At 38.2% G+C, this 24,775-nt stretch overlaps 1 protein-coding gene across 1 annotated transcript in view; it reads left to right on the top strand.

The window, feature by feature from the left end:
- The window catches only part of LOC150090519 (uncharacterized), a 131,048-nt gene that overhangs the window by 82,660 nt on the left and 23,613 nt on the right, over positions 1 to 24,775 (top strand). Inside the window, exons 6-7 of the mRNA XM_090378297.1 lie at positions 699 to 809; positions 9,714 to 9,840. Coding sequence (XP_090234423.1) covers positions 699 to 809; positions 9,714 to 9,840 — 238 coding nt within the window. The remainder of the gene's footprint in view (positions 1 to 698; positions 810 to 9,713; positions 9,841 to 24,775) is intronic.

The raw sequence follows: 24,775 nt of genomic DNA, 5'->3' as shown, positions 1-24,775 counted from the left end.
CAGCTCATGCAAATAAATGTTAATGGCCAACACATCAAAATAATCATTAAAAAAAAGTTTAATCAATTTGTGGCAAGATTCTCTACTACTTCTTCAGTGATTGTGAAATCGTCTTCAGAGAAATCAATTCAGACTAAATATTTCAGGTGATTTGTTAGACTTCTAGTCTATCTTCATAAGGACTACAAGTCTAATAAGGACTAGACTTCTTTATAAAAGTTTGATACTGCAATTTAATATGATGATATATTTTAACTAGAAGTAAATTGCCAATACTTTTGGAATGTCTGATTGATACAAAAAGAACTCAGTGATACACTGAAAGGACACTGAAATAGGATGACCTGCCCTAATGAAAGTTAAGGAAATTAACCACGGAAATAAAGGTTTCAAAGGATGAATACACTTAACAGTTGATTAACAGCTGGCCATAGTTTTCATGAGCATGGAAGGGACTGCCTTCTAATAACTAATAACACACATCTATCCCACAAACAGACTCTCAGTGAGGCATGATTAGATCTCCTAGTGATCTCCGGATGTGTTCAGGCACCTTAGCACATGGATATAAAGAGAATGACAATGCAAGCCTATAGAGGCCTGTTCCGTATTAGGTTGATGGTCCTATTTCAGTATCCTTTTCTGTGTATAGGTAATATTGAATGTTGTTTATTAATCTACATCTCAAATCTTTGCAGAGTGGAACACAGAGAATGTAATTTTCCAAAATTATTTCAGCGCTGGTATACTGCCCAGGCAATAGAAATTGCTCGTCAGTGTGTTCAGAAACCAGTAAAACCAAAACCAAAGTAGGTTGCTTTACTAATATAATATATCAATGCTTGTTTTTATATTTAAGGAAGATTCTTTAGTTATTAACTTTCTCTTGGTGTACTTTATTTTTCTGCATCATTCATTTAATGATTTTAGTATCTTTACCATAAATGTTAGAACTATAGAAATAAGACCTTTGCACTCTCAGACGTGCATTAGCTGGTTACTGGTGAAGGTGTGATGTTCCACAACTTCCATCCCTCAAATGTGCAACTTGCCCTATGAACAGAAATTATATAGATGATGCGCACAAGCATGTTTCTTCTGTAGTGTAACATATTACATCGATGAGCCAAAACATTATGACCAATGAGTCATTATGCAAATCAAAGCAACTGCAGGTGAACACACTTCCATTTGGGACATGTTATAAAAAACACCTGATACTGAGCTCCGTTAATCAGTATTATTCTTGTTCTTCAGATGGGAAAGGCAGCAGACTTAAGCGAGTTTGACAACGGGCAAATTGTAATGGCCAGACAACTGGGTCAGAGCATATCTGAAACGGCATGGCTGGTGGGTGCTCACGGTCAGCCGTGGTTAGTACCTACCAAAAGTGGTCTGAGGAGGGAAACCCACAAACCGCCAGTGAGGTGTTGGGCGACCATGGCTCATTGATGCTCGAAGGCTCTCTCGGATGGTGCATGGCAACAGAAGCGAGACTGTGGCACAACTCACTGGTAATTAGAATGCTGGTGATGGGAGTAATGTGTCGCAACACACAGTACAGCAATACCTTGCTTAGCATGGCTTCAAACAGCATGGATTTCACTATAACATGGTTTTCAATTAAGTTTAAGTCAAACTTACTGTGCATATTAAAACTCATTCAATAGTCTAGACATGTACTCTATATATATATGCTGCATTGTCTTAGCCTAGGTACGGTACAATATGCTGCAGTGCCAACTATTATCTCACATGCACATGTGACAATAGCTCCCCTTAGGCAATCAGCTGCAACATGCAACAGTGTTCAGTATTCTTAATTTCATCTTGTTTATGAGAAGATGTGACAGCTTTTCATTTCACACTTTTTTACCCCTTTAAATACGATCAAAAATATCTACACCTTGGCTAGAAATCACTGCCAACAACAGTGCATTCTTTTGGTAGCATGTTTTGCCCCATTTGATAAATGATTTCACTGGTTTTGAATCGCAAGTTCAGACAACTGCCAAAGACATTGTGAAGATCAGAAAAGACTTGGGATTCGAAACTTTGGACACTAAATGCATGTGACTGCAATGACTCGCATACAAGTGACTTAGATGGTGCAACACTCCTTGATATTGATGAGCAAACTGCATATGAAGAAGAGGAAAACAGTTCCAGAATGGAACCAAAAGTATTTTCAACAGAGGATTGGAGAAAGTTTTTTTTGGGGGGGGGGGGTTTGACATGGCCTGCGAGGTGATTATGAATGGAAATCCGAATGTTGAACATAGCATCAAGATACAGCAAATTTTACAAGATGGGATTCGATACTACAAAGACTTGAACGCCAAGAAAAAGAAAAGATGACTTCACCAGACTTCATTATTGAAATACCTAAATAAACAACCACCTTTTTAAAAGTTTTTTTCTCGTCTCTCATGATATTACCTTTTTATTAAAAAAATTTTTGCAATATTTTTTTATTTCAAATCATTTTAATTGACTATCAAGCGCAAATTGTTTATAGATTTATTATAATTTGTTTATAGACTGTTTCTTTGGTACGCATTCAATTGAAACCCATTATAATTACACCTCAGTCAGCATGGTTTCACATAACACAATAGTTTCGGTACCAATTATCAGTGCTATGCGGGGTATTGCTGTATATCGAATCCTGCTGAAAATGGGGCTGCGTAGCAGCAGGCTGCTCCGAGTGCCCATGCTAACCACGGTTCACCGGCAACAGTGCCTACAATGGGCATGCGAACATCAAAACTGGACCTTGAGTGATTGGAAGAAGGTCGTCTGGTCCGATGAATCACATTTCCTGGTGGACCATGTGGACGGCCAGGTAAGTGTGCGTTGTTTACCTGGGGAAGTGATGGTGCCTGGATGCACCATAGGACGAAAACAAGCCGGTTGTGGTGGTGTCATGCTTTGGCCAATGTTGTGCTGGGATACCCTGGGTCCAGCCATCCACGTGCCTGGCACTCTGACATTTACCACCTACCTAAACATCATTGCTGACCAGGTACACCCTTTCACAGCAATGGTCTTCTCCTCTGGCGGTGCCATCTTTCAGCAGGATAATGTACCATGCCACACCGCCCGGATTGTTCGAGACTGGTTCATGGAACATGAGGAAGAATTCCAGGTATTGCCCTGGCCTGCAAATTCTCTAGACATCAATCCCATCGAGCATTGTGGTTTGTGTTGGAACAGCAACTTCGATCTGTTGGCTCTCAACCATGAACCTTACAGGGGTTAAAGGATCTGCTGGTTACGTGTTGGTACCAGATACCACAAGACATTTAGAAATCTTGTAGCGTCCATGCCTATTTGGGTATGAGCTGTTTTGACTGCACATGGAGGACCAACATCATATTAGGTAAGTGGTCATAATGTTTTGGCTCCCCAGCACCAGATGGAAGATTATTCCATCTGGTGCTGTGGTTGGAAGCAAATTTTCACACATCTGTCCCGCAACCATCCTTTTTCAATCTATGTTCCTCTACATGTTCTCCAAGAATAAGGATTCCATCAGCATTTAGTTTATTCAATCCATTTAAAGCCTTAGACAGTTCAATTAGTTCTCCTTTGCAGCCTTACTTTTCAAGTACTGAAATTTACAGAGCTGAATCTTTTGTAGTAAGAATTTGTAGTAAGAATATCCTTTTGTGTCCTTAACCAATCTTGTTCTTCTCTGTACCCATTCCAACAGAACTACAACCTACTTAAAATGGGGTTTCCAGTACTGTATGCAGTACTCAAGGTGTGAACTAACAATGGGATAATCACCTAATTGTCCCTGCTAGAAAAATTTCTCTATATATATATATATATATCATTGACAGAACCCCATGAGCTACCTTAGCAGGCGCCTCCGTAGCCAGGTGGGAAGGAGCAGCAGTGCATAGCACACGCTTCTTGATTAAACTGGGGTTCGAGCCCATCACCACCAAATACGGAGGATGCGGAAAGGTCAGAGAATGACCACCGCATATCCCGGAGCAATATGGCCTTAATTGCTAATGCTCCTAAAAACCAAACAAAACAAACAGCTACCTTAGCAGCCTGTCTGCGCTGCTAAGATAGTATATTGTAAATTAATGTATGCAGGCAGTTCTCGCTTTACGAATTTTCGCTTTGCAAGTTCCCGGGCTTAAGAGTGTTTTTTTCAAAGTATCAAGTATCAACAAAATCGAAAATACGAACATTAATTGCAAAAAATTAATGTTAAACATTCATAAATACTGCATTTCAAACCACACGCATAGCTATACAATACAGTGTACCTAGCTTTACAATATTAATCCGTTCCAGGGACACCATTATACTGTGAAAATATCGTAATGTGAACCCAATAACACATTGTTTTTTGGTAATTTGTTCCACAACCTCGGAAGTCGAAAATTTCACTATATAACTCTCTAAAAGGTTGTTTTTGTAGTGCAAATTGTATAGTGCAAATCATCATTATCATATGTTCTCTTATAAGAACCAGTTTTGAACGTCTTTGTGACATTTTTCTAAAGCACATTTCTGGAGGTCACGACCATAAAACAATAAAAACAATTTACACTTTCCGGTTTATTGGTCTTTTCTGTGACTGCAAGCAATTATAAATGGGTAGTAAACTCGATGTTATTGCATTTGTGAAAACACCGATAGCTGGAATTGTGTGGTTTTTTTTGCGTTATTATGGTGAAATGTGTTTTCCCTTTAATGAAATCTTCAATCGTATAAAAAACATTAATTTTCAGAATCTTTTCTTCATTCCTGTTTTTTTTTTTTTTTTAAGCTTCGTAAACTTGTTACTCTGTGCAAATCGTGTTAGTTGTGATTTGTGCGTTCTGTTAAAAACTGCTTATGCATGCTATTGAAATTTATAAAGAAAATAGAAGATTATCTTGGAAACAAATGCCTCTTGAAGCATTTCTGAAGAAGGCGACTCCTTGTGCAACAAACAGAGTGCCGAGCCAATAATAAGTAATCAACGAGTGTGCATTTAGGCGATGATGAAGAATAAACATTGTTTAAAATGTAAGTGATAAATAATTTCTTTATTATTATAATTTGCTTGATTTTACAGGCCACGTTTTAATTTCTTTGGATAAATCAATCATTGTTTAAACATAAACTAATTAGCTAACTAATTTCATTGTTGAGAACGTAACCCCTATTTTAACATTGTGTATGGAATTTAATTCCAGTTTTTACGAGTTTTTGCTTTAAATTAACTCGTAAAGTCGAGAACTACCTGTATTACATATGTTACACAATACAATTGAATGTGGAAACCCCCCTCCAAATTTGTTATATTATTCCGAGATTACTGGTTCCCATATATTTAGTGGTGCACTATGGTCATAGATGCTACTGTGCCTAATAAATCCCCAAACAAATAAAATCCTGTATTCAATATCTTGCATTTATCAACATTAAACCTCAATTTCCACTTCTCAGCCCATCTGTCTAATGTTTCTAGGTCTTGTTGTTGTTGCAGTAGTACTCTGATTCCTGTGATATTAATCACCCTACCAACCTTTGTATTGTCTGCAGACTTAGACAATAAGATTGATTTGCCTTCATCAAGTATTGTTAATAAATATTGAGAACAGTAGGCACTGAATCCAGAGGGATGCCAAGTAATAACATTAGTCCAAGAAAAGCAGTGTCCATTTATTACCACCAATGCTCAACTGTGCAACTTGTATAGCACTCTTTCATTTGGAACAGTGTGAATAGTTTTATTAATTAATATGTTAGGTGATTTGGTTATGATTTTATAATGATCATAAGTGAATTTGACTGCAATTAACATCTTATAAATATAAGATGTTTATTGCAGTCAAATATTAAAATATATTAATCTGTACATCCATTTTCTATAGTATCCAGGTTCTGGCTATTATAGAAATGCCTTAGTTCTGGTGTATTATTTTAAATATTTATACAGGGTGTCTCAAAAATATTGGTACAAACGTTTAGGGGAGGTAGGTAACATTTAAAGGAATGTGAATCGCATAGGAACCCATAACCGGAAACGTCACGGGAAAGTAGTAGCAGAAGCACAAGAAGCAGAAATGACACAAGACAGTAATTAGTGGCAAACATTTATTTGACATAATATTAACAATGGAGTACGAGATGGATGCATTTCATGATGTTGCAACAGATGCCTGAAGGTTCCAACATGAGACGCGATGCATGTGTGACACCGACGTAGCATGGATTGGCGGACACGGTCGAACACATCTGGAGTTTCTTTAACAGTAGCAGCAGCGCAGACGAGCCTTGCCATGAGATCTATTTCCGTCTCCACAGGCAATTCATACACGATAGATTCAAGGGGCCCCCACAGAAAGAAATCAAGGCTCGATAAATCAGGTGAGCGTGGGGGCCAGGCAACGGGTCCACCACAGCCAATCCACCGACGCCCAAAACGCCTGTTCAAATGGTCACTACACACCTTCCATAATGGGCACTTGCCCCGTCAGGTTGAAACCAAATGTTGCATCTCACATTTGCTGGAACATCGTCAAGTAACCCTGGTAGAACTTGTTCAAGAAAGATTCGCTATTTAGCGGAGTTCATGCGGAATGTTAACAGGTATGGGCCGACTAAGCAGTCACCAACCATACCTGCCCACACATTTATTGCGAAGCGATGTTGTGACACATGGGGTCGCACACCGTGTGGGTTGTTGTGAGCCCACACATGAGCATTGTGCTGATTGAATAAGCTTTCACGAGTGAAATAAGCCTCATCCGTGAACCAAACATAGGCTGGAAAATTCAAGTCTTGAACACTTTCTTGGAGAAACCACTGCGCAAAAGCCACACATGCAGGATGATCTTGGGGGAACAGTAACTGAACCCTTTGGAGATGAAAGGGGTGTAAGGAATTGTTGTGCCAAACACGCTGTACACTGCAACGAGACACTTCTAAGGCAGAGGCAATGGCACGTGTGCTGGTAGTAGGATTATTCTGGACGGCATTCAACACACTTTCTTCCATGGCGGGAGTTCGTGTTGAACGTGGTCTGCCCGCACTACTCATGTTACCTCTAAATGACCGATAATCGCACAAATTTTGATGCACACGCGCAAACAAATGGTGGTCCGGTACATGTCTGTCTGGGAAGCGTTCCCCATAAATTCGTTAAGCGGCTCGTCCATTGCCCTCTGCTAATCCATACACTAGGTGCATGTCTGTCAGATCACAATTAGTATATCGATGCATGCTCTTTGTGCGTCAACTACTGCTTGAATGAGTAAACCAGAAATTTTCCCTCTCGCGAACTGATGAACAGCGCCGTGTACTGATTTACGGTGACGTTTCTGGTTATGGGTTCCTATGTGATTCACATTCCTTTAGATGTTACCTACCGTCCCTAAACATTTGTACCAATATTTTTGAGACACCCTGTGGATATAATTTATAAGCAGAAATATGTGTATCTCCATAATTTTGAAATATCACATTCTTAATGGCATGTGAAATTTTAAATAAACTTAAAAATGGAAGTGACTAATAGCATCAAATATGTTTATTTTTTTAAAAATATTTAAATGCATAACACACACTGAATGATCACTGAATTATGGCCACCCTTATGAAAAGTGAATGCAACCCATTGACCACGTGAGGCACGAGAGTTTGCAGTTAGTTGACCCACATAGTACAGATAAAGTGTCAGCGGTTCGGCAGGTAGTAAAATGCTGAGCGTGATGGGTAAAAGGAAGGATTTATGGGACTTTGATAAAGGACAGATTGTGGGAGCTTAACGAGATGGTGCCCCAATTTCCCAAATGGCTGAATTGGGGGGGGGGGGTTTGAGAGCCACCATAGTTAAAGTGAACCAGGACTGGCGTAAAACTGGTCAAATAACAACCCGACGACTCATACAGGCGAAGAGGCGCAGCACTGTTGAAGAGCTGACTACCCAATATGGGCCAACCCAGAACAATACCTGCCATGACCATATGTCACACATATGATGGGCTATATCAGCAGATGACCCCTACAGCATCCTCTTCTAACCAAGGTTCATCGTCGTAAAAGACTTGCCTGCTGCAAAGAGCATGCAAGTTGGATGTTACAAGACTTGAAGAATGTGTGCTGGTCGGATGAGTTATGTTATTTACTCCACACCGTGGATGGTCATGTACGGCTTTGGCATCAATGACACAAGGCTCTTGATCCATCATGCACGGTATCAAAAGTGCAGTCTGGTGGAGACGGTTGTATGGTTTGGGAGTGTTTCACTTGCAGGAACTTGGACCCCTGGTACATGTGGAACAACGTATCAGTGGTCTCCACTATCGTCAACTGCTTGCTGACTGTGTACACCCTGCCGTGTTATGCTTTTTCCTGAATGGGGATGGTGAAAGATGACAGTGCGCCAAGCCATCAGGAACTTGTTTTGCAGGAATGGTTTGAGGAACACAGTTCTGTCTTCCAGCATATTGATTGGCCTCCGAACTCCCCCGATATCAGTCCTATAGAGCACTTGTGGGACACTATGGAAAGTCATATCAGGCATCTGGATACACCAATCACCCCCATACCTGCATTGCTGGCCGCATTACACACAGCTTGGTTGACCATACCTCCCGAACACTTCCGACATCTTGTTGAATCAATGCCACATCGGATAGCTGCTGTGTACTTAGGGCAAAAGGAGGACCTATGAGGTATTAGGTTGGTGGTCACAATTCAGTGATTACTCAGTGTATAAGCCAAAACATATGTATGCACTTTTTAAATTTTGCACCCTTATCTAATTTTATAAATTTGGTATTGGAAGTGATAAGTACTTTCATATTTATATATTTTTAATTTATATATTACATAAAATATAAATACTTTTATTTTATGTTTATATCATTTTTAAATTTTTATTTTGAGCAGAGCTATAGAAGTTTTGTTTCATTGAAAGTAACATGTAAAAAAAAAAAACACGATTGTGAAATTTTTCATTAAAAAAATGAAACATTGCATATAATTATTAATGCAATTTGTTAAAGCGTCATCATTTGTATACTATAAGCATAATTCAAAACAAGTTAGTTTTGAATTATGCTTATAGTATACAAATGATGATGCTTTGTTAATAGATAATAGCTTATAGTATACAAATGATGATGATACAAATGAGAAAGAGGGACATGGTGAGGACAATCAGCACATATACTTATATTTATGTGAACATGACTAAAAATAAAACTTTTTTTTTTTCAGAAAAGAAAAAAGAAATTCAGTTACCTGTTCATGTGATGTGCAAGCTTTTTTGTAACTATTTAGGTCACCACTTCTACCAGATTAAAAGGGTTTTTTTATAATACAGACATTTAATGTTTGGGTTCTATGAGTCACTTAGAATTGGGTATTTCATTCTTGCTACCAGCTTTGCAAAAAAATTAGCGACTTCTACATATAAATCTTACTTTTGAGTGCTAAATGCTAAAATTGGTTGAAGAGTTCACAATTCAACCTCTTTTTCATTTTAAATATTTTTCATGATGTACTTACTTTCAGCTAATTTTTCATACGGTAAAGTATCTGTTTCCTGTATACGCAGGGCAACTTCTGTTTTACTCTTTTATATACAGTAATAATGTATCTAAAAAAAGTGGTAGTTATTGTTGATTAAAACATTACCCTGTTAACCATGCAGAGGTGACATCAGTTTTTAAACTTTAATTATTTTTAAGGGATCCTCCATTTGAACCGAAACCTTCATTATGGCCAGTGATTGGATTTCTGATACGAGAAGTCAAAAGGTATCCATGCGAAACCTGCCAGTTGTGCAAAGAGAGATGTTTACCCGATGATCCACAGGTATAGTATTTTCCATAAAGAATATCATCATTAAAATGTTTATTTTTCATTGTGAAAGTATGAGTCAAATGTCCTCTTTTGCATCTCATTTTCTCAGATTATGAGGAAGAACTTTCTATTGGATTTCCTACTAAGTATTTGTACTCACTAATAATTTCATGTCCTAATATAGTAGTGGGTGCATTGTTCACCTGAATTAGTGCTCTTATCATCAGTGGTATGCATAGACTATGGCCTTAGTCAATTTGTGAGGCTCTTAAAGATGTCAAGATATTCTAATTTTCAAGTATTCTGGATGGAGATTATGCCTGCCCTAGCAGATGTGTAATATCCTCATTATATTAGTATTAGTAGTGGCATATGATGCAAGAAGCAAGCTTATAAAGCATCAGCCAAAAAAAAAAAAAAGAAAGAAAGAAAAAAACCTTTACACATCACCTACTCATCCCCTCAAATAATTTTTGTACTTCATTGAATTTATTCAAACTACCCACTTCCACAACAACAGATGGAAGTTTGTTCCAATCAACCACCAACTGGCTGAAGGCAAACTTCCACACATCTATCCTGCAACCATCATTCCTCAGTTTGAATTTATACCACTTCACATGTGTAGCCTGATAAAGAGGAAGAATTCCATCAGCAGGAGCTTGCTCAATCCATTCAAAGCCTCAAACGCCTCAAACAGATCACCTGACAAGTGCTATATCGTCTCCAGACACTGCAGTTTGCAAAACTGGAGCCTTTCTTGGTAAGTCCACCCTTTGGTTTCCTTCACCAAAATTGTTCTTCCCCCCATCAGCACCAATTCCAGCAGAAATACATCCTTCCTAAAATGAGTCCTCCAGATACAGCCTAACTGCCATTGCCTTGTACAATGGCAAAATCACTTTCTTATCCTTGCTTGCAAAGTTCTTGTATATTGATAAAATTGATAATATTATATATTGACATTGATAAGACCCTATGAACTGTTCTGGCAGCCTGTCTGCATTGCTCAGAGAACTTTGTGCCTGACGGTACAAATCCCCAGGTCTTTCATTTTCCACTAAACTGAGTGTAGTAGCACACAGTTGGTATGTTAATCTAGAATTACTGCTGCCCATTGCAGTACCTTTCATTTGTCAATGTTAAACTTCAACTGCCAATTCCCAGCCTATATTGCCTAATCTTTTTAGATCTTGTTGCAGTAGCATACCTTGATTATTGTCATTAACCATCCTGCCAACCTCTATATCATCTGCAAACTTAGACATTATGCCTGATATACCTTCATCAAAGGCCCCGGGTGTCAAGCATTATAGTGATCATGCGAATTTCAGAGTGATTCATGGAGCGTTTACTCAGAGCCAAAGTTCTTATTTAGTTTAAAAAGTTTTTTACATTCTCTTTAATTAATAACTTAGTCTTACAAATTGTAAGCATGTTTTAAGAAAGGAAATCCACCTTTCTTTTTTCTTTTTAAGCTAACGTATTAACCCTTATACCGCTTGGTCACTCTAGCGGCACTGCTCCTGCCTCCCCGTGGCGGGGTCAGTAACCTGGGAGAAGAAATCCACTCTCCCAGGGCTGAAAGGAGCAAAGATGGGAAACAGTTCATTTCCACCTTTAGAGCCATCGAGCTCAAGACTAGCAAATAAAAATGACAATGAAAATGACTATTCTCAACCAAAGAGGTTGAAAACAACACCTAAAGAGGAGATACCAGCCTTCTCATCTTGCACTCTCTCTATCAGATCAGCCTCTGAGCAAATTATCACCTTTTCTAGTGCAGAAATGCATTGAGTCTGCTGCTGGTTCACCTAAATCAGTAAGGCGACTTCAATCAGGTGATCTTCTAATAGAAACAACTCAACCTCAACATTCTGTAAAGCTATTAAAGCTCACAACTTTTGGAGGACACCAAATAAAAGTTACTCCCCATGCCACCTTAAACTCCTCAAAGGGAGTAATAACAGAATGGGACTTATTACTTGTACCAGAGGAGGAAATTGTCCAAGAATTACACGATCAAAAAGTCATCCAAGCAAGGAGAATCATGACCCGAAAAGACGGTACACTCGTTCCAACAAGAAGCATAATTCTTACCTTTAGCACTCCTAACTTATCAACATCTGTGAAAGCAGGCTACCTGCATTGCCGTGTCCGACCATACATTCCGAATCCCATCAGTGCTACAAATGCCAAAAATATGGACACTCCCAGACTGCATGTCGAGGTGAGGCAGTATGTCCCAACTGCAGGTCAAAAGACCATAACCAATCTGATTGTGCCACTACCACTCCACATTGCCCAAATTGTAAGGGTAACCACCCAGCTTTCTCAAAAACATGTGAATTATGGAAGCAAGGAAAAAAAATATATATATAAAGTAGAGAACAAAGTGACATACTCAGAGGCAAGAAGACAGATAATCAAAACAGAGACAAAGCAAACATATGCCACAGCAGCTCAATCTTCACAGTCTGTAGGGATCCAAACTGAAGTATCGATTCCTCCAAATATATCAATTGCGAACTAGGCACGTTCGTTGCTCTCTAGTTCAAAACAGTGTCCTACACAAAAAACAAGTGAACAGTCCAATAATACCCCAATTACCATACCCACGGAGGCCTCCTCAACAATAAAACCAAAAGTAATAGAAACCAAGAAACCGCAAACATCCACCACGGAATGGACATTGACGAACATCACGATTCAGAAGATACATTTTTAGAATTACATGCAAATGATGAGATGGATGTGACCCGACCCGTCTTTCCTAGGAAAGACAAAACAAAAATTGATCGATACAAGCAAGCTGCAACTAAAAAACAGTCAGAGTCGAAAACAACAAAAAAAAAACCACATAATGGAAAAAATCCTTCAGTGGAATTGCAGAGGATTTCGGAATGCAAGAGATGATTTGCAGGATCTAATCGATCAGTATGAACCAGCTGGCATAGCCTTACAGGAAACACTCCTAAATTCACGAGTGTGTCCTTCCGTCAAAAATTATACCATCTTTAGACGAGATAGGAGTATTGACACGCCAGCTCATGGAGGGGTGGCTATCATTATCAGACATAACGTTCCATCCAAGCATGTTTCCCTTCAGACTCCTTTTGAAGTAGTGGCAGTGCGCATTGAAATTGGTATCACCATTACAATAGCCTCTATATATCTCCCTCCTAATTTTGCTTTCTCCTCAGATGATTTAGAAAAGCTAGTAGATCAGCTGCCATCTCCTTTCTGCTTACTGGGTGACTTTAATGCTCATCATCCTCTATGGGGATCGCCAAAAATTGACAAAAGTGGTAAAATAATAGAATTGCTGCTTGATGCTCATAATCTTATTCTGTTAAACACTGGTGAACCCACCTATGTCCATTTTACGACAGGATCCATGACTGCAATAGACCTTTCAATCTGCTGTCCCTCCATTTATGCCAATATGGGGTGGTCAGTTCTTGATAACCCGCTAAACAGTGATCACTTACCGATTCTTTGCAATATCCGAACACAAGTAAACTTGTCTCCATTGCAGCAATCCACGTGGAAATTCTATAGGGCAAACTGGCATAAATTTTCCTCCCTAATCCAGTTTGATGATGAGATAGTCCAGTCTCAGCCCACAGATAGTGTCAACAATCATATAACGAATCAAATATTACAAGCTGCAAATTCTGCAATACCAAAATCTTTACCTGGGAAACGCAGACAGAGTCATTGCTGGTGGAATCAGGAATGCACACATGCTAAACAGACAAAAAATCGGGCTTGGAATCTGTTTAGAAAATTTCCTACAACTGCTAATTTTATTAACTTTAAAAGACTCAAGGCCAAATTCCGCCAAACAAGAAGAAAAACAAAGAAAGATGCCTGGATAAGTTTTGCTTCCACCATAAACAAGGACATGGACAGCAGACTCATCTGGAAGAAAATTCAAGCACTTAACGGCAAATTTGTGCAGTCTCCAGCCTCAATCCTGAACTGGAAAGGGCAAGAATTGTCCTTTCCAGTTCAAGATTGAGAGATCAAGAAATAGCAAACGCATTAGCTGAGTCTTTCGCCAGTATATCAGCAGTGTCCACATACAATCAAACCTTCCAAAAAATTAAGGCATCTGCAGAACAACATAAAATAAATTTTTATACTAAGGCATCTTAGCCATACAATCAGCCATTCACGTTAAAGGAACTTTTTGAGAGTCTCTAAACAAAACATCAAGTACTGCTGCCAGCCCGGATGGAGTATGCTATATAATGTTAAAAAAGTTAAATAATAAAGCATTAAGTTCCCTACTGAGATTCTACAATCGAATATATTTAGAAAATACTTATCCGCACTCATGGTGTCACTCAATTGTACTGGCCTTTCCGAAGCCAGGTAAGGATCATACCATACTGAATAATTACAGGCCGATATCACTGACTAGCTGTTTAGGCAAAGTCTTAGAAAAAATGGTGCACGGGCAGTTAACGTGGCTTCTGGAAACAAACAATCTGCTAAACCGAAATCGGTATGGTTTTCGGAAAAACCACTCAACCTTAGATGTGATGATTAAAGCAGAAACAAATATCCGCAATGCTTTCATCAGGAGACAACATCTGGTTATGGTCAATCTTGATATTGAGAAATCGTTTGATACCACTTGGCGATATGGTGTCCTTCAGGATCTTCGGTCTGAGGGGGCAGTTACCCCAATTTATACAAAATTTCCTACACTACAGAACTTTTCAGGTCAGATATAGGAACGCTATATCCAAATCATTTGAACAAGAGGTGGGTGTACCGCAGGGTTCCATCCTGAGTGCAACACTATTCACAATAAGAATTACAAATATAACACAAGACATACCAAAAACAGTTGAATCATACATGTTTGCCGATGACCTGATTATCTCTTGTTAGTCACAAACAATGATTTCCATTGAAAGGCAACTTCAACTGTCCATAGCCAGAATAGAATTGTGGGTGCAACGGAATGGCTATTCATTAGCAGAAAATAAATCGACTGCAATTCATTTCTGTAAAATACGAAAATTACATCCAGATCCTGAAATATATTTAAAGAACAATCAGATTCCTCTTACCAACAATTTTCGTTTATTGGGTTTATATCTAGACAGTAAACTTAATTTTTCCAATCACATAGCCTACCTTAGAACGGCCTGTCAAAAGAAATTAAACATCTTAAGAGCTGTGTCATCTAACTCCTGGGGTGCTGATGACACTCCCTCACACATCTTTATAAATGTTTTATCCGGTCCCGCTTAGATTACGGGTCGCCTGTCTATGACTCTGCATGAAACAATTCCTTGTTACGTCTAAATACTGTTCAACATAGTGCCCTAAGGATAGCCACAGGAGCCTTCAGAATGTCTCCAGTCCACAGCCTGTATATTGACGCAAATGAACCGTCATTACACCTTAGACGAAAATCCTTACTATGTAGCTATGCTGCAAAAATAAAAAGTATTCCATCTCATCCTTGCTGGGAATACCTGTTTGATCCTCAGTATGAAATGCTATATCGTAATAAACCTAATGTTTATTAGGTATTAGATTGCAAGAACTGATGCTCAGTTGGAATATTAACTTCCAGCATATCCTTGAAGACGTAGCTCCTCCTGAACATTCCTGGTCTCATTACTCACATCTCTGTGATAATTTCTTTCTGAGATGGAGAAAAGGCTCCATGCCAAACAACAACTTCCAGCAGCTGCATAAAGGCCACGCCTTAGAAAACACAGAGAAATTTCACATATATGCAGATGGCTCCAAAACAGATGAAGCTGTAGGTGCTGCAGCAATTTCTTCTGCTTTTTCAATAGCTGTGTCTCTTCCTACAGAATGCAGTATCTATACCGCAGAACTGTATGCAATAAAACTAGCTCTAGATAATATAACTAAACAGCAAATCAAAAAAGCTCTTATGTATATTGACTCCTTAAGTGCCGTCACTGCCATTCAATCTACTACTTCTTCCCAACATCCCATTCTGAAACAGATACGGTCTCAATTATACCAATATCAAACATCCAAACAGTTGGTTACCTTCTGCTGGATCCCTGGGCATGTCGGCATCCCAGGTAATGAAAGTGCAGATCGTGCTGCTAAACATCCTACAAATAGATCACTCTATCATCTGAAAGTCCCACACATTGATTATAAATCCACTATTAAAACAGCATGTAGGCTTCAATGGACTAATCTGTGGCAAACACAAGTGAATAATAAACTGTTTCAGATTAAAAAAGAACCTCAGTTGTGGACTTCTAGTTTCAGGAAAAGCAGACGTGAAGAAGTGATTTTGGCAAGACTCCGTATTGGACACACATATACAACTCATTTGTTCTTGCTTATGGGAGAAAACCCACCTCAATGTTCATTCTGTCAGACTCAGCTAACAATCAAACATATTCTAATAGAATGCCCTAATTATTCAAGTAACCGGAAATCCACTTTTTATTCTGCATCTAATCTGCTGGAACCTTTAAATTTACTACACATACTTGGAAATAATGCAAATTTTGAAGCACTGTTTAGATACTTGAAGAGCATAAATGTATATAATGGCCTCTGACAACAATTATATTAATAACTCAGTCATAAGTTAATAATGAAAAGGCACAATATGGCCCAGGAGGCCCTTGTGCCAAAAAACCCAAAACAACAACAACCTTCATCAGTATCATTAATAAATATAATTCTAATGCTACAATGCTACAATTTTTACAGCACTCTTTTGTGTGCAACAGTATCAAAAGCTTACCTTGAAATTCAAGTATATGATATCAAAATTATTTTTTGAATTCAGTTCCTTTGTTACTGCACCATGGTATCCAATCTGACTTGTCAGACAAGATTGCTCCTTAACAAATTCATGTTGTGACTGCAGTATAATTACATTCCAGTCTAGATTGTCCTGTAATACTTCTTTACTGGTGACTCCATTATTTTTCCTGGAACTGAAGTTAAGCTAACAGGTCTGCAATTAGTCATATCACTTTTTTCTCCTTATGTGAATTGGGCATACATTTTTACATTTCCAGCCCATTGGGATCTCCCTTGACTTCAACAGTGCCCTCAGTGGCTAAATGTTTGCTTAGCTCTTAATATAATTAGATAGATCCCAGGCACCTTTTTGATGTGAAAATGTCTTTGGCGGCACCTACTACATTTTCAGACTAAAGCAAAACCAATTGGTAATGAAATTTTCATTACGGAAATGATGCAAATGACATCACTTCTTAAATCACACTAACAATGCTAGCTCAGTCACTACATTTATTTGGTGGAGTGAGAATAAAACATTACATCGTTCATACTAAGAGACAAAAATGACGTCACTTCCTGAATGACACAACTTAATTACTAATGTTGATTTGGTAGAGTAAGTAGCAGGTATTAATATTATGCAAGAATAAAAGCTTTTCCTGTTTAACCCAGCCTGGCCCAAAGTCTAGACGGCCCAACCCCAATCCGAGCCCGAATTTGTTTTTCAAATTCATTACCCATACCAACAGATTTTTATTCTGGCCTGACTGAAACTTTATATATAAATGAAATCGCTAGCATTGGTTGCTGAAGTTTCATAATGAAAAATAAACTTTCAGATTCAAAATTCAATATTAATAATTATATAACAATATTAATTATAAAAAAAGAAAATGTAACAAATTTTCAATTAAACATAATATAATTCCAAAATGAATATTGATATCCATCTCTACCAGCCACCTTCTCTTCACATGTTTCTTATTGCAAATTGTTGTGCAGAAATAAAATAGTCAACACTGTCGCTACTTTTGACACTTGCACTGCCAATCTGGTTGCACTAAAATATCTTTCGGAGCTTGCACTGCTGGTGCAGTGAAATAACCAGCAGTTGTTATTTCACTGAGTACAAATTCAATTTTCAGAGTACAAATTTTGATGAATTTTGGAGACGTTGGCGAAGTGAGCCTTATTGGCCTATTAAAAGTATCAAGAGACAAATAATACCCATTTTTTCTAAAAAACCTTTAAAAATTTAAATACATAAAAATATATTTTAAAAATATATATGTAAGAAATAGCCCGAAATGTTTGAAATGACAATTCATTTTGTTTATTTGTATCCAACCTGAGCTGAATGTCGTTCATGTTACCTGGCCCGAGTTCAGGCGTGGGTTCATGCAGGCCTCTAGTATACAGTATATGGCTAGTATTAGTATTAGTAATGGCCACATGGTGCAAGAAAGCCTATGGCTTATGCTGCACCAGCCAAAAAAAAAACCGAATAAAACAATGATAAAAAAAAAAATAATAAATAATAATAATTAATAAAAGAAAAGGGAAAAGTACCTGTCATCCTATGTGCTTCCCTGACCCAAAGGTACTATCCAGATGACCTTTGAATTTCCCCAAACTGTCACCCTCTACCACCCATGTAGGCAACTTATTCCAGTAATTTATAACTCGCTGGCTAAAATAAAACTTCCTGCAGTACAACCTAAACATTTCCCCCCGTAACTTGAATTTATGTCCCCCATCATTTATAATCTTGAAAATTTCGTCCTCATTCATTTTACTGATGCCTCTCAGAGCCATAAACACCTCAATCAAATCTTCTCTAAGGTGTCTAGTTTCCAAACTCTGCAACCCACATAATCGAAGTCTTTCTTCATAAGGACGCCCTTTTGCCGATCTCACCAGGCGAGTTACCTGTCTTTGCACCCTTTCAAGAAGCTCGATGTCTTTCTTTAGGTGCGGTCTCCATATTTGAACACAGTATTCCAAGTGTGGTCTAACAAAAGCCTTATATAATGGGATTATCACGTCCCTATCTCTACTTGCAAAAGTTCGATAGATCATCGATAGGACACCATGGCCCTTCCTTGCAACCTGTTTACAATGCTCAGAGAATTTCATGTCTGACCGTATCGTAACACCCAAGTCCCTTTCCTCCAGTACTGGGTTTAGTTGAACTCCACCAAGTGAATAAGTTATTTTGGGATTACTGTTTCCCACGTGTAATACCTTACACTTTGTTGGATTAAAGCATAGCTGCCATTTTTCTGACCATTCTTGAAGTCTATCTAGGTCTCTCTGAAGAAGCTCAGCTTGACAGTGATCATTAACTACTCTACCAATTTTAAATCATCTGCAAATTTAGACATCACGCCCTCTATCCCTTCATCGATGTCGTTTGTGAAAATTAAAAACAACAGTGGTCCTAATACTGATCCTTGGGGAACCCCACTTCTTACATCAACCCAATCTGAAGAATAGCCATTTATCACAACCCTCTGCCTCCTGCCCTGAAGCCATCCTGCTATCCATCGTGGTCTTGGCGCATTATAGTCTTAGTTGCTAATGCGCCAATAAAATCCAAACCAAACCAAGCTATCCATCTAAGGATTTTCCCAGTGATTCCAACCTGTTCCAGCTTATAAAGCAAACCTCTCATGTGGGACTGAGTCAAAAGCTTTGCTGAAATTTAAATAAACAATGTCGAAATTATTCCCTAAATCCAGCTTGTGAGTGACCCTTTCAAAATAGCGAACCAGATTTGTTAAACATGATTTTCCCTTTACAAAACCATGCTGAGTATCCTTGAGAATTTCAATTCGATCCAAATGATCCTGAATTCCACTCTTGATCATTGCCTCCATGATTTTCCCTACCACTGAAGTCAGACTGACAGGTTGATAATTTCCCACTTCACTCTTAGAGCCACCCTTATGTATGTGAGATACATTGGTACTTTTCCAATCCAAGGGATTGGAAAAGGATTGGATTGGATTATATTGTATAGTATAACTACTAATATACTGACTTAGCCGATTGGTCAGGAGCTCGAGTGGCACCTCCATAGCCAGGTGGGCAGGAGCAGCAGTGCGTAGCACACGCTTCTTGATTAGACCGGTGTTCGAGCCTGTGACCACCAAATACGGATGATGCAGAAAGGTCAGGGAATGACCACCGCATATCCCTGGATCAGTATGGCCTTAGTTGCTAATGCTCCTAAAAACCAAAAAAATAACAATAACAAGGAGCTCGAGTGCAGTTACACATGACTGGGGTTCAAGCCTGTGACTGCTAAATATGATTAACATTTGTATTGATTGATTTATTGTAAACTCCATTAACTTGGTGGTTGTGCCAGAGTATAAACAATAACATTTTATACTATATAGTTAGTATGAACCAGAGCTCTAATGCTCAATACATTCTATGTTATCAGTATTTGTAAAAGAATAAGAGAAGTTTACCTCAATATGATACATAGAACACTTATCTATGATACTCGCCAGAAATTAAAACGAAATAATTGAAAAATCAAAAAACTTCTTCTTCAGGTCACATAGTTCCCCGAGGAGCTGTTGTTGCCACCAACAAATTCCTCCAACTGCATCAGTTGTGTGCTATACGAGCAACATTGCAAAGTGTCATGCCTAGAAGTTCACTGATCCCATCCTTCCACCTAGTTTCAGGTCTTCCTCTGCACCTCTTCCCCTCAGTTTTACCTTCCATTATATTCTTCAACAGAAAGTTTTCCCTTCTTACTTACTATATGACCAAAAAACTTGAGTTTTCTTTTGTTGATGCTGTGAAAATATATATGTAAGAAATAGCCCAAAATGTTTGAAATGACAATTAATTTTGTTTATTTGTATCCAGCCTGAGCTGAATGTCGTTCATGTTACCTGGCCCAAGTTTAGGCCTGTCAGTTTTATTCAATACTCACTCATTTGTTCTTCGATCCAAGTAAGAAATATGCAGTATTCTCCTCTAGTGCCACATTTCAAATGCCTCAATTTTCTTCCTGTCAACTCTTTTCAGATTCCATCCTTCACATCCATAAGTGGCAACCGGAAAAATTAACAAATAAATGATTCTCCGCTTTGTCTTTAGGGGCAGGTCATGATCTCTCCATAATTTTATCAGATCAACGACCGTTTTAGCAATTGTCCATTGTCTCTTTACATCATTTGAGCCGTTACTATTTTTATTTATTCTTGACCCTAAGGAATCAAATTCATCAACTTCTTCGATATCTTGCCCATTAACCTTCACTTTACTGGAATTGGGATTATCACCATAATTTTAGTTTTACACACATTCAGAAACAATCCCTTTTTCTTACTTGCTTCACATGCTCTATTCAGAGTTTCTTTAGACTGAAGATAAACGAAGATTGTTTATCTTCAGTTCTCCAGTTTTGATGCCAGTCTCTAAATCTTCCAAAGCTTCACGCATGATATCTTTGGCATAAAGAGTAAAAAGGTGAGGTGACAAAATACAGCCCTGCCCGACACTGTTACCTATTATGAAAAAGTCCATGTTTCTCATGTTCATTCTCACAGTTCCTTCCTGTTCCTGGTACAGTAGCTTAATCAGCTGAATTATGTGGATTGGAAAACCCCATAATATTCATCGTTTCCCATAGTTTCTCATGTTGAATACAATCAAATGCTTTTGCATAATCTATAAAACACAAAATGACTGGAACATTGAATTATTTGCATTTTTCAATAATCAGTTGTAGGCTTAAGATCTGATCTCTGGTTCCTCTACCCCTTCTGAAATCTGCTTGCTCTTCTGGCATTTCTTCTTCAAGTTTTCTTGAGATTTTCTTCAATATGATCTTAAGAAGAATCTTGCTAGCATGAGAAATTAGGCTAATAGTCCTGTAATTTGAGCAAATTTTCAGATCTCCCTTTTTTGGTAAGGGGATGAAAATTGATTTCTTCCAATTTGATGGCCACCGTCCCGTTTCTCAAATTTTTAATCATTTTATGAAAAAACTCGCCACCCTTCACACCTGTAGCTTTAATCAATTCTGTTGGGATTTCATCAGTTCCAGGTGACTTGCCACACTTTAGTTCTCTGATGGCTTTTTCGACTTCTTCCTTCAGTGGAACTGGTTCATGATCACACTCTTGAAAAGGGGATGGCAGATCACTAGTATCAGCAGGTGCTCGGAAGAGCTGCTCACAGTATTCTTTCTTCCTTCCTTTGATGGTGTTCTCCTCTGTTAAAATTTCCCCTTTGTAGTACTTAATTACATTAAGTTTTGGTCGGAACTTTTGTCTTAAGGACTTAATTACATTATACATCTTTTTAGTTTTGTTTCATTTGTTGTGGTATTCGATTTCTTTAAACTTTCGATTGATATAATCCTGTTTGTGCTGGCTTAAACAGCGCTTTGATGACTTTGCTTAGTTCCTGATACTCTTCATTTCCTTGTACACCCTAGGCTTTTGCAGTTCTCTGTTCAATAAGTTTAAAAGTGGCATCTGTAATCCAAGGCTTCCTGATCTTTGACCTTTCTCTAATGTGTCTATTTGCTAAATCCTCAATAATGCTTTTTTGTATTTTCCCACATTTCCTCAGGCAGAATATCATCATCTTGTTCTAATAGAGCTTGAAAACAATTACCTGTTTCAAGCATATAATCATTTGGAATATTTTCTACATCCAATCGTCTAGGGAAAACCTTATTCATGATCTTTTTCAGCTTCAGCACGATGTGAAGTAGCAGATGATCACTGCCACAATCTGCTCCTGGAAGTGTTATTGCTGTGATTACACTGGAATGCCACCTTTGCTGCATAAGGATATGATCAATCTGGTTCCGTGTTTTCTGATTGGGAGATTTTCATGTGTAGAGTCTTTTCGGGTGCTGCCGAAAGCAGGTGTTACATATGACAAGACTGTTTTGATACAAAATTCAATTAAACTTTCATCCCACTCATTTCTAGTGCTGGCGCCTCTGTAGCCAGGTGGGAAGGAGCAGTGGTGCGTAGCACACACTTCTTGATTAGACCAGGGTTCGAGCCCGTCACCACCAAATACGGAGGATGCAGAAAGGTCAGGGAATGACCACCGCACATCCCGGAGCAATATGGCCTTAGTTGCTAATGCTCCTAAAAACCAAATAACAAACAATCATTTCTAGTGCCAAGACCAAACCTACCACATTCCAGACGAGAAGAAACTGTCTTGCCTACTTTTTCATTAAAATCACCAATGAGTATCAAAAGATCCTTTTTTGGGACCAAATCAAGAGCTAACTGGAGATTTTTATAATAAACGTCCATATCTTCGTCTGTGGACGTTGATGTTGGTGCATATGCAACTAAAACTGTGAGATTTACTAGCTGGCTCTGAAGTCTAACTGTCATCATTCTATTATTAATAGGATTGTATCCAAGAAGAGACCTTGAACATTCCTTATTCAAAATGACAGTGACACCATGTTCTTTTATTTGGTCACTTCCAGAAAAAACAACCAAAAACCCATTTCCAGTTTTGAAATGACCTTGTCCTGTCCACATGACTTCGGTTGCTCCTAAAATGTCAATTTTATACCTATCCATTTCATTGATGACCATATCCATCTTGTCTTCTTTTAAACTTTTTACATTCCATATGGCCATGTTTACCCTCTTCTTTTTTAAATTTAATTTTGCAGGGTACACAGTGGCATCCAGGATCTGGTTAACAAAAAACTTACACTACAGTAAAAAATAATTAAAAATCAATTGAACACAATTAAAAATCAATTTAATGCAATTAAAAATTAAGTAAAAAATTAATTTAAAGAAAAAATTGCAAAATGATTTTCCTGCCTGAAGCTGACAGTGCTTTTCGACTGTATCTCTTGATCACAGGAATGAAAACTACCTTAATTTAAAGGGTGAGCATGAACCTTAAATAGGATTATTTGTCTTTGCACATGTGCATAAAAGACTATGAATCGGAGATTAAATATAGCCAGCAAACATTAACAAAATTCTCATGTAATTTAATTTCGACTGTTTCTGCAAATAATAGTCTCGTATAAATACGTTGGACAACGAAATACTTGGAGCCCTTTGACTTCCTCTTTTTGCAGCTTGACTTTCTCCAATCCAACTTTCCTAACAGTGAGGTAATTTTCCTTGGTGATTTTAATGTTCACAACTCCAGCTGTCTTCCATTTTCTAGTTACACTGATCCAGCTGGTCGAGATGATGAGGCTTTTGCAATTTCTAATGACCTTGCAAAATTATTCATTTACCTACAAGAATACTATCCTAACTATACAGCCATACAGACAATCCTAACTATACAGCCAACACGCCTGATCTTTTTCTCACAAACAACCCTTCTAAGTATACAGTCAAAGTGAGTGGTCCTTTACGCACCTCAGATCACAACTTTGTGATTTTCTCTTCTCTAATGGAGCCTTTATATAATGGCTGTTCCCAACCTTATGTTGTTTGGCCTTACAAAAATGCAAAATTGGATGACGTGCGGAGATTTCTTTTCTTCTTTTCCTTGGTCAAACTACTGTTTCAAAACTTCTGATGTCAACGTTTGCTCAGATCGTGTCAGTGAAATTATTCTTGTAGGAATGGAATCCACAACTTTTGATAAAGCTGACCTGCTAGCATCCCATTTTTATTCCAACTCGTGTATTAATGATCTTGGGAAAACACCTTCCACCATTCCCAACACGCTCCATTCAATGCCTCCCGTGGTCTTCGTCAAAAGGGTGTCAGAAGGATTTTGATGAATCTTGATGTTAAGAAAGCTCCAGGTCCTGATGGTATTTCTCCACTTGTTCTCAAAACCTGTGCTCCTGAACTTACTCCTGTTCTTTGCTACCTTTTTTCACTTTCTTATTCCGAAGGTGTTTTTCCTTCTGCTTTGGAAATTTGCTCATATCCAGCCAGTTTCTAAAAAGAGTGACAAATCCCTCCCATCCAATTATCATCCCATCGCAATTACTTCTACTCTTTCTAAAGTAATAGAGAAATCAATTAACTGCCATCTCTTAAACTACTTAGAAACCTTCCGTCTGATCAATGATCGCCAGTATGGATTCTGTCAGTGTTGATCCAGTGGTGATATTCTGGCTTATGTTACCCATTTATGGTCAAATTCAATGGAAACGTTTGGTGAAACATAAGCAGTT

This window comes from Mastigoproctus giganteus, chromosome 1 (genome assembly GCF_048544385.1).
Source record: "Mastigoproctus giganteus isolate SK-2022 chromosome 1, ASM4854438v1, whole genome shotgun sequence".
Taxonomy (NCBI): Eukaryota; Metazoa; Arthropoda; class Arachnida; order Uropygi; family Thelyphonidae; genus Mastigoproctus; species Mastigoproctus giganteus.
The sequence above is the reverse complement of the archived record's forward strand: the minus strand, read 5'-3'. Positions and strand labels throughout refer to the sequence as shown.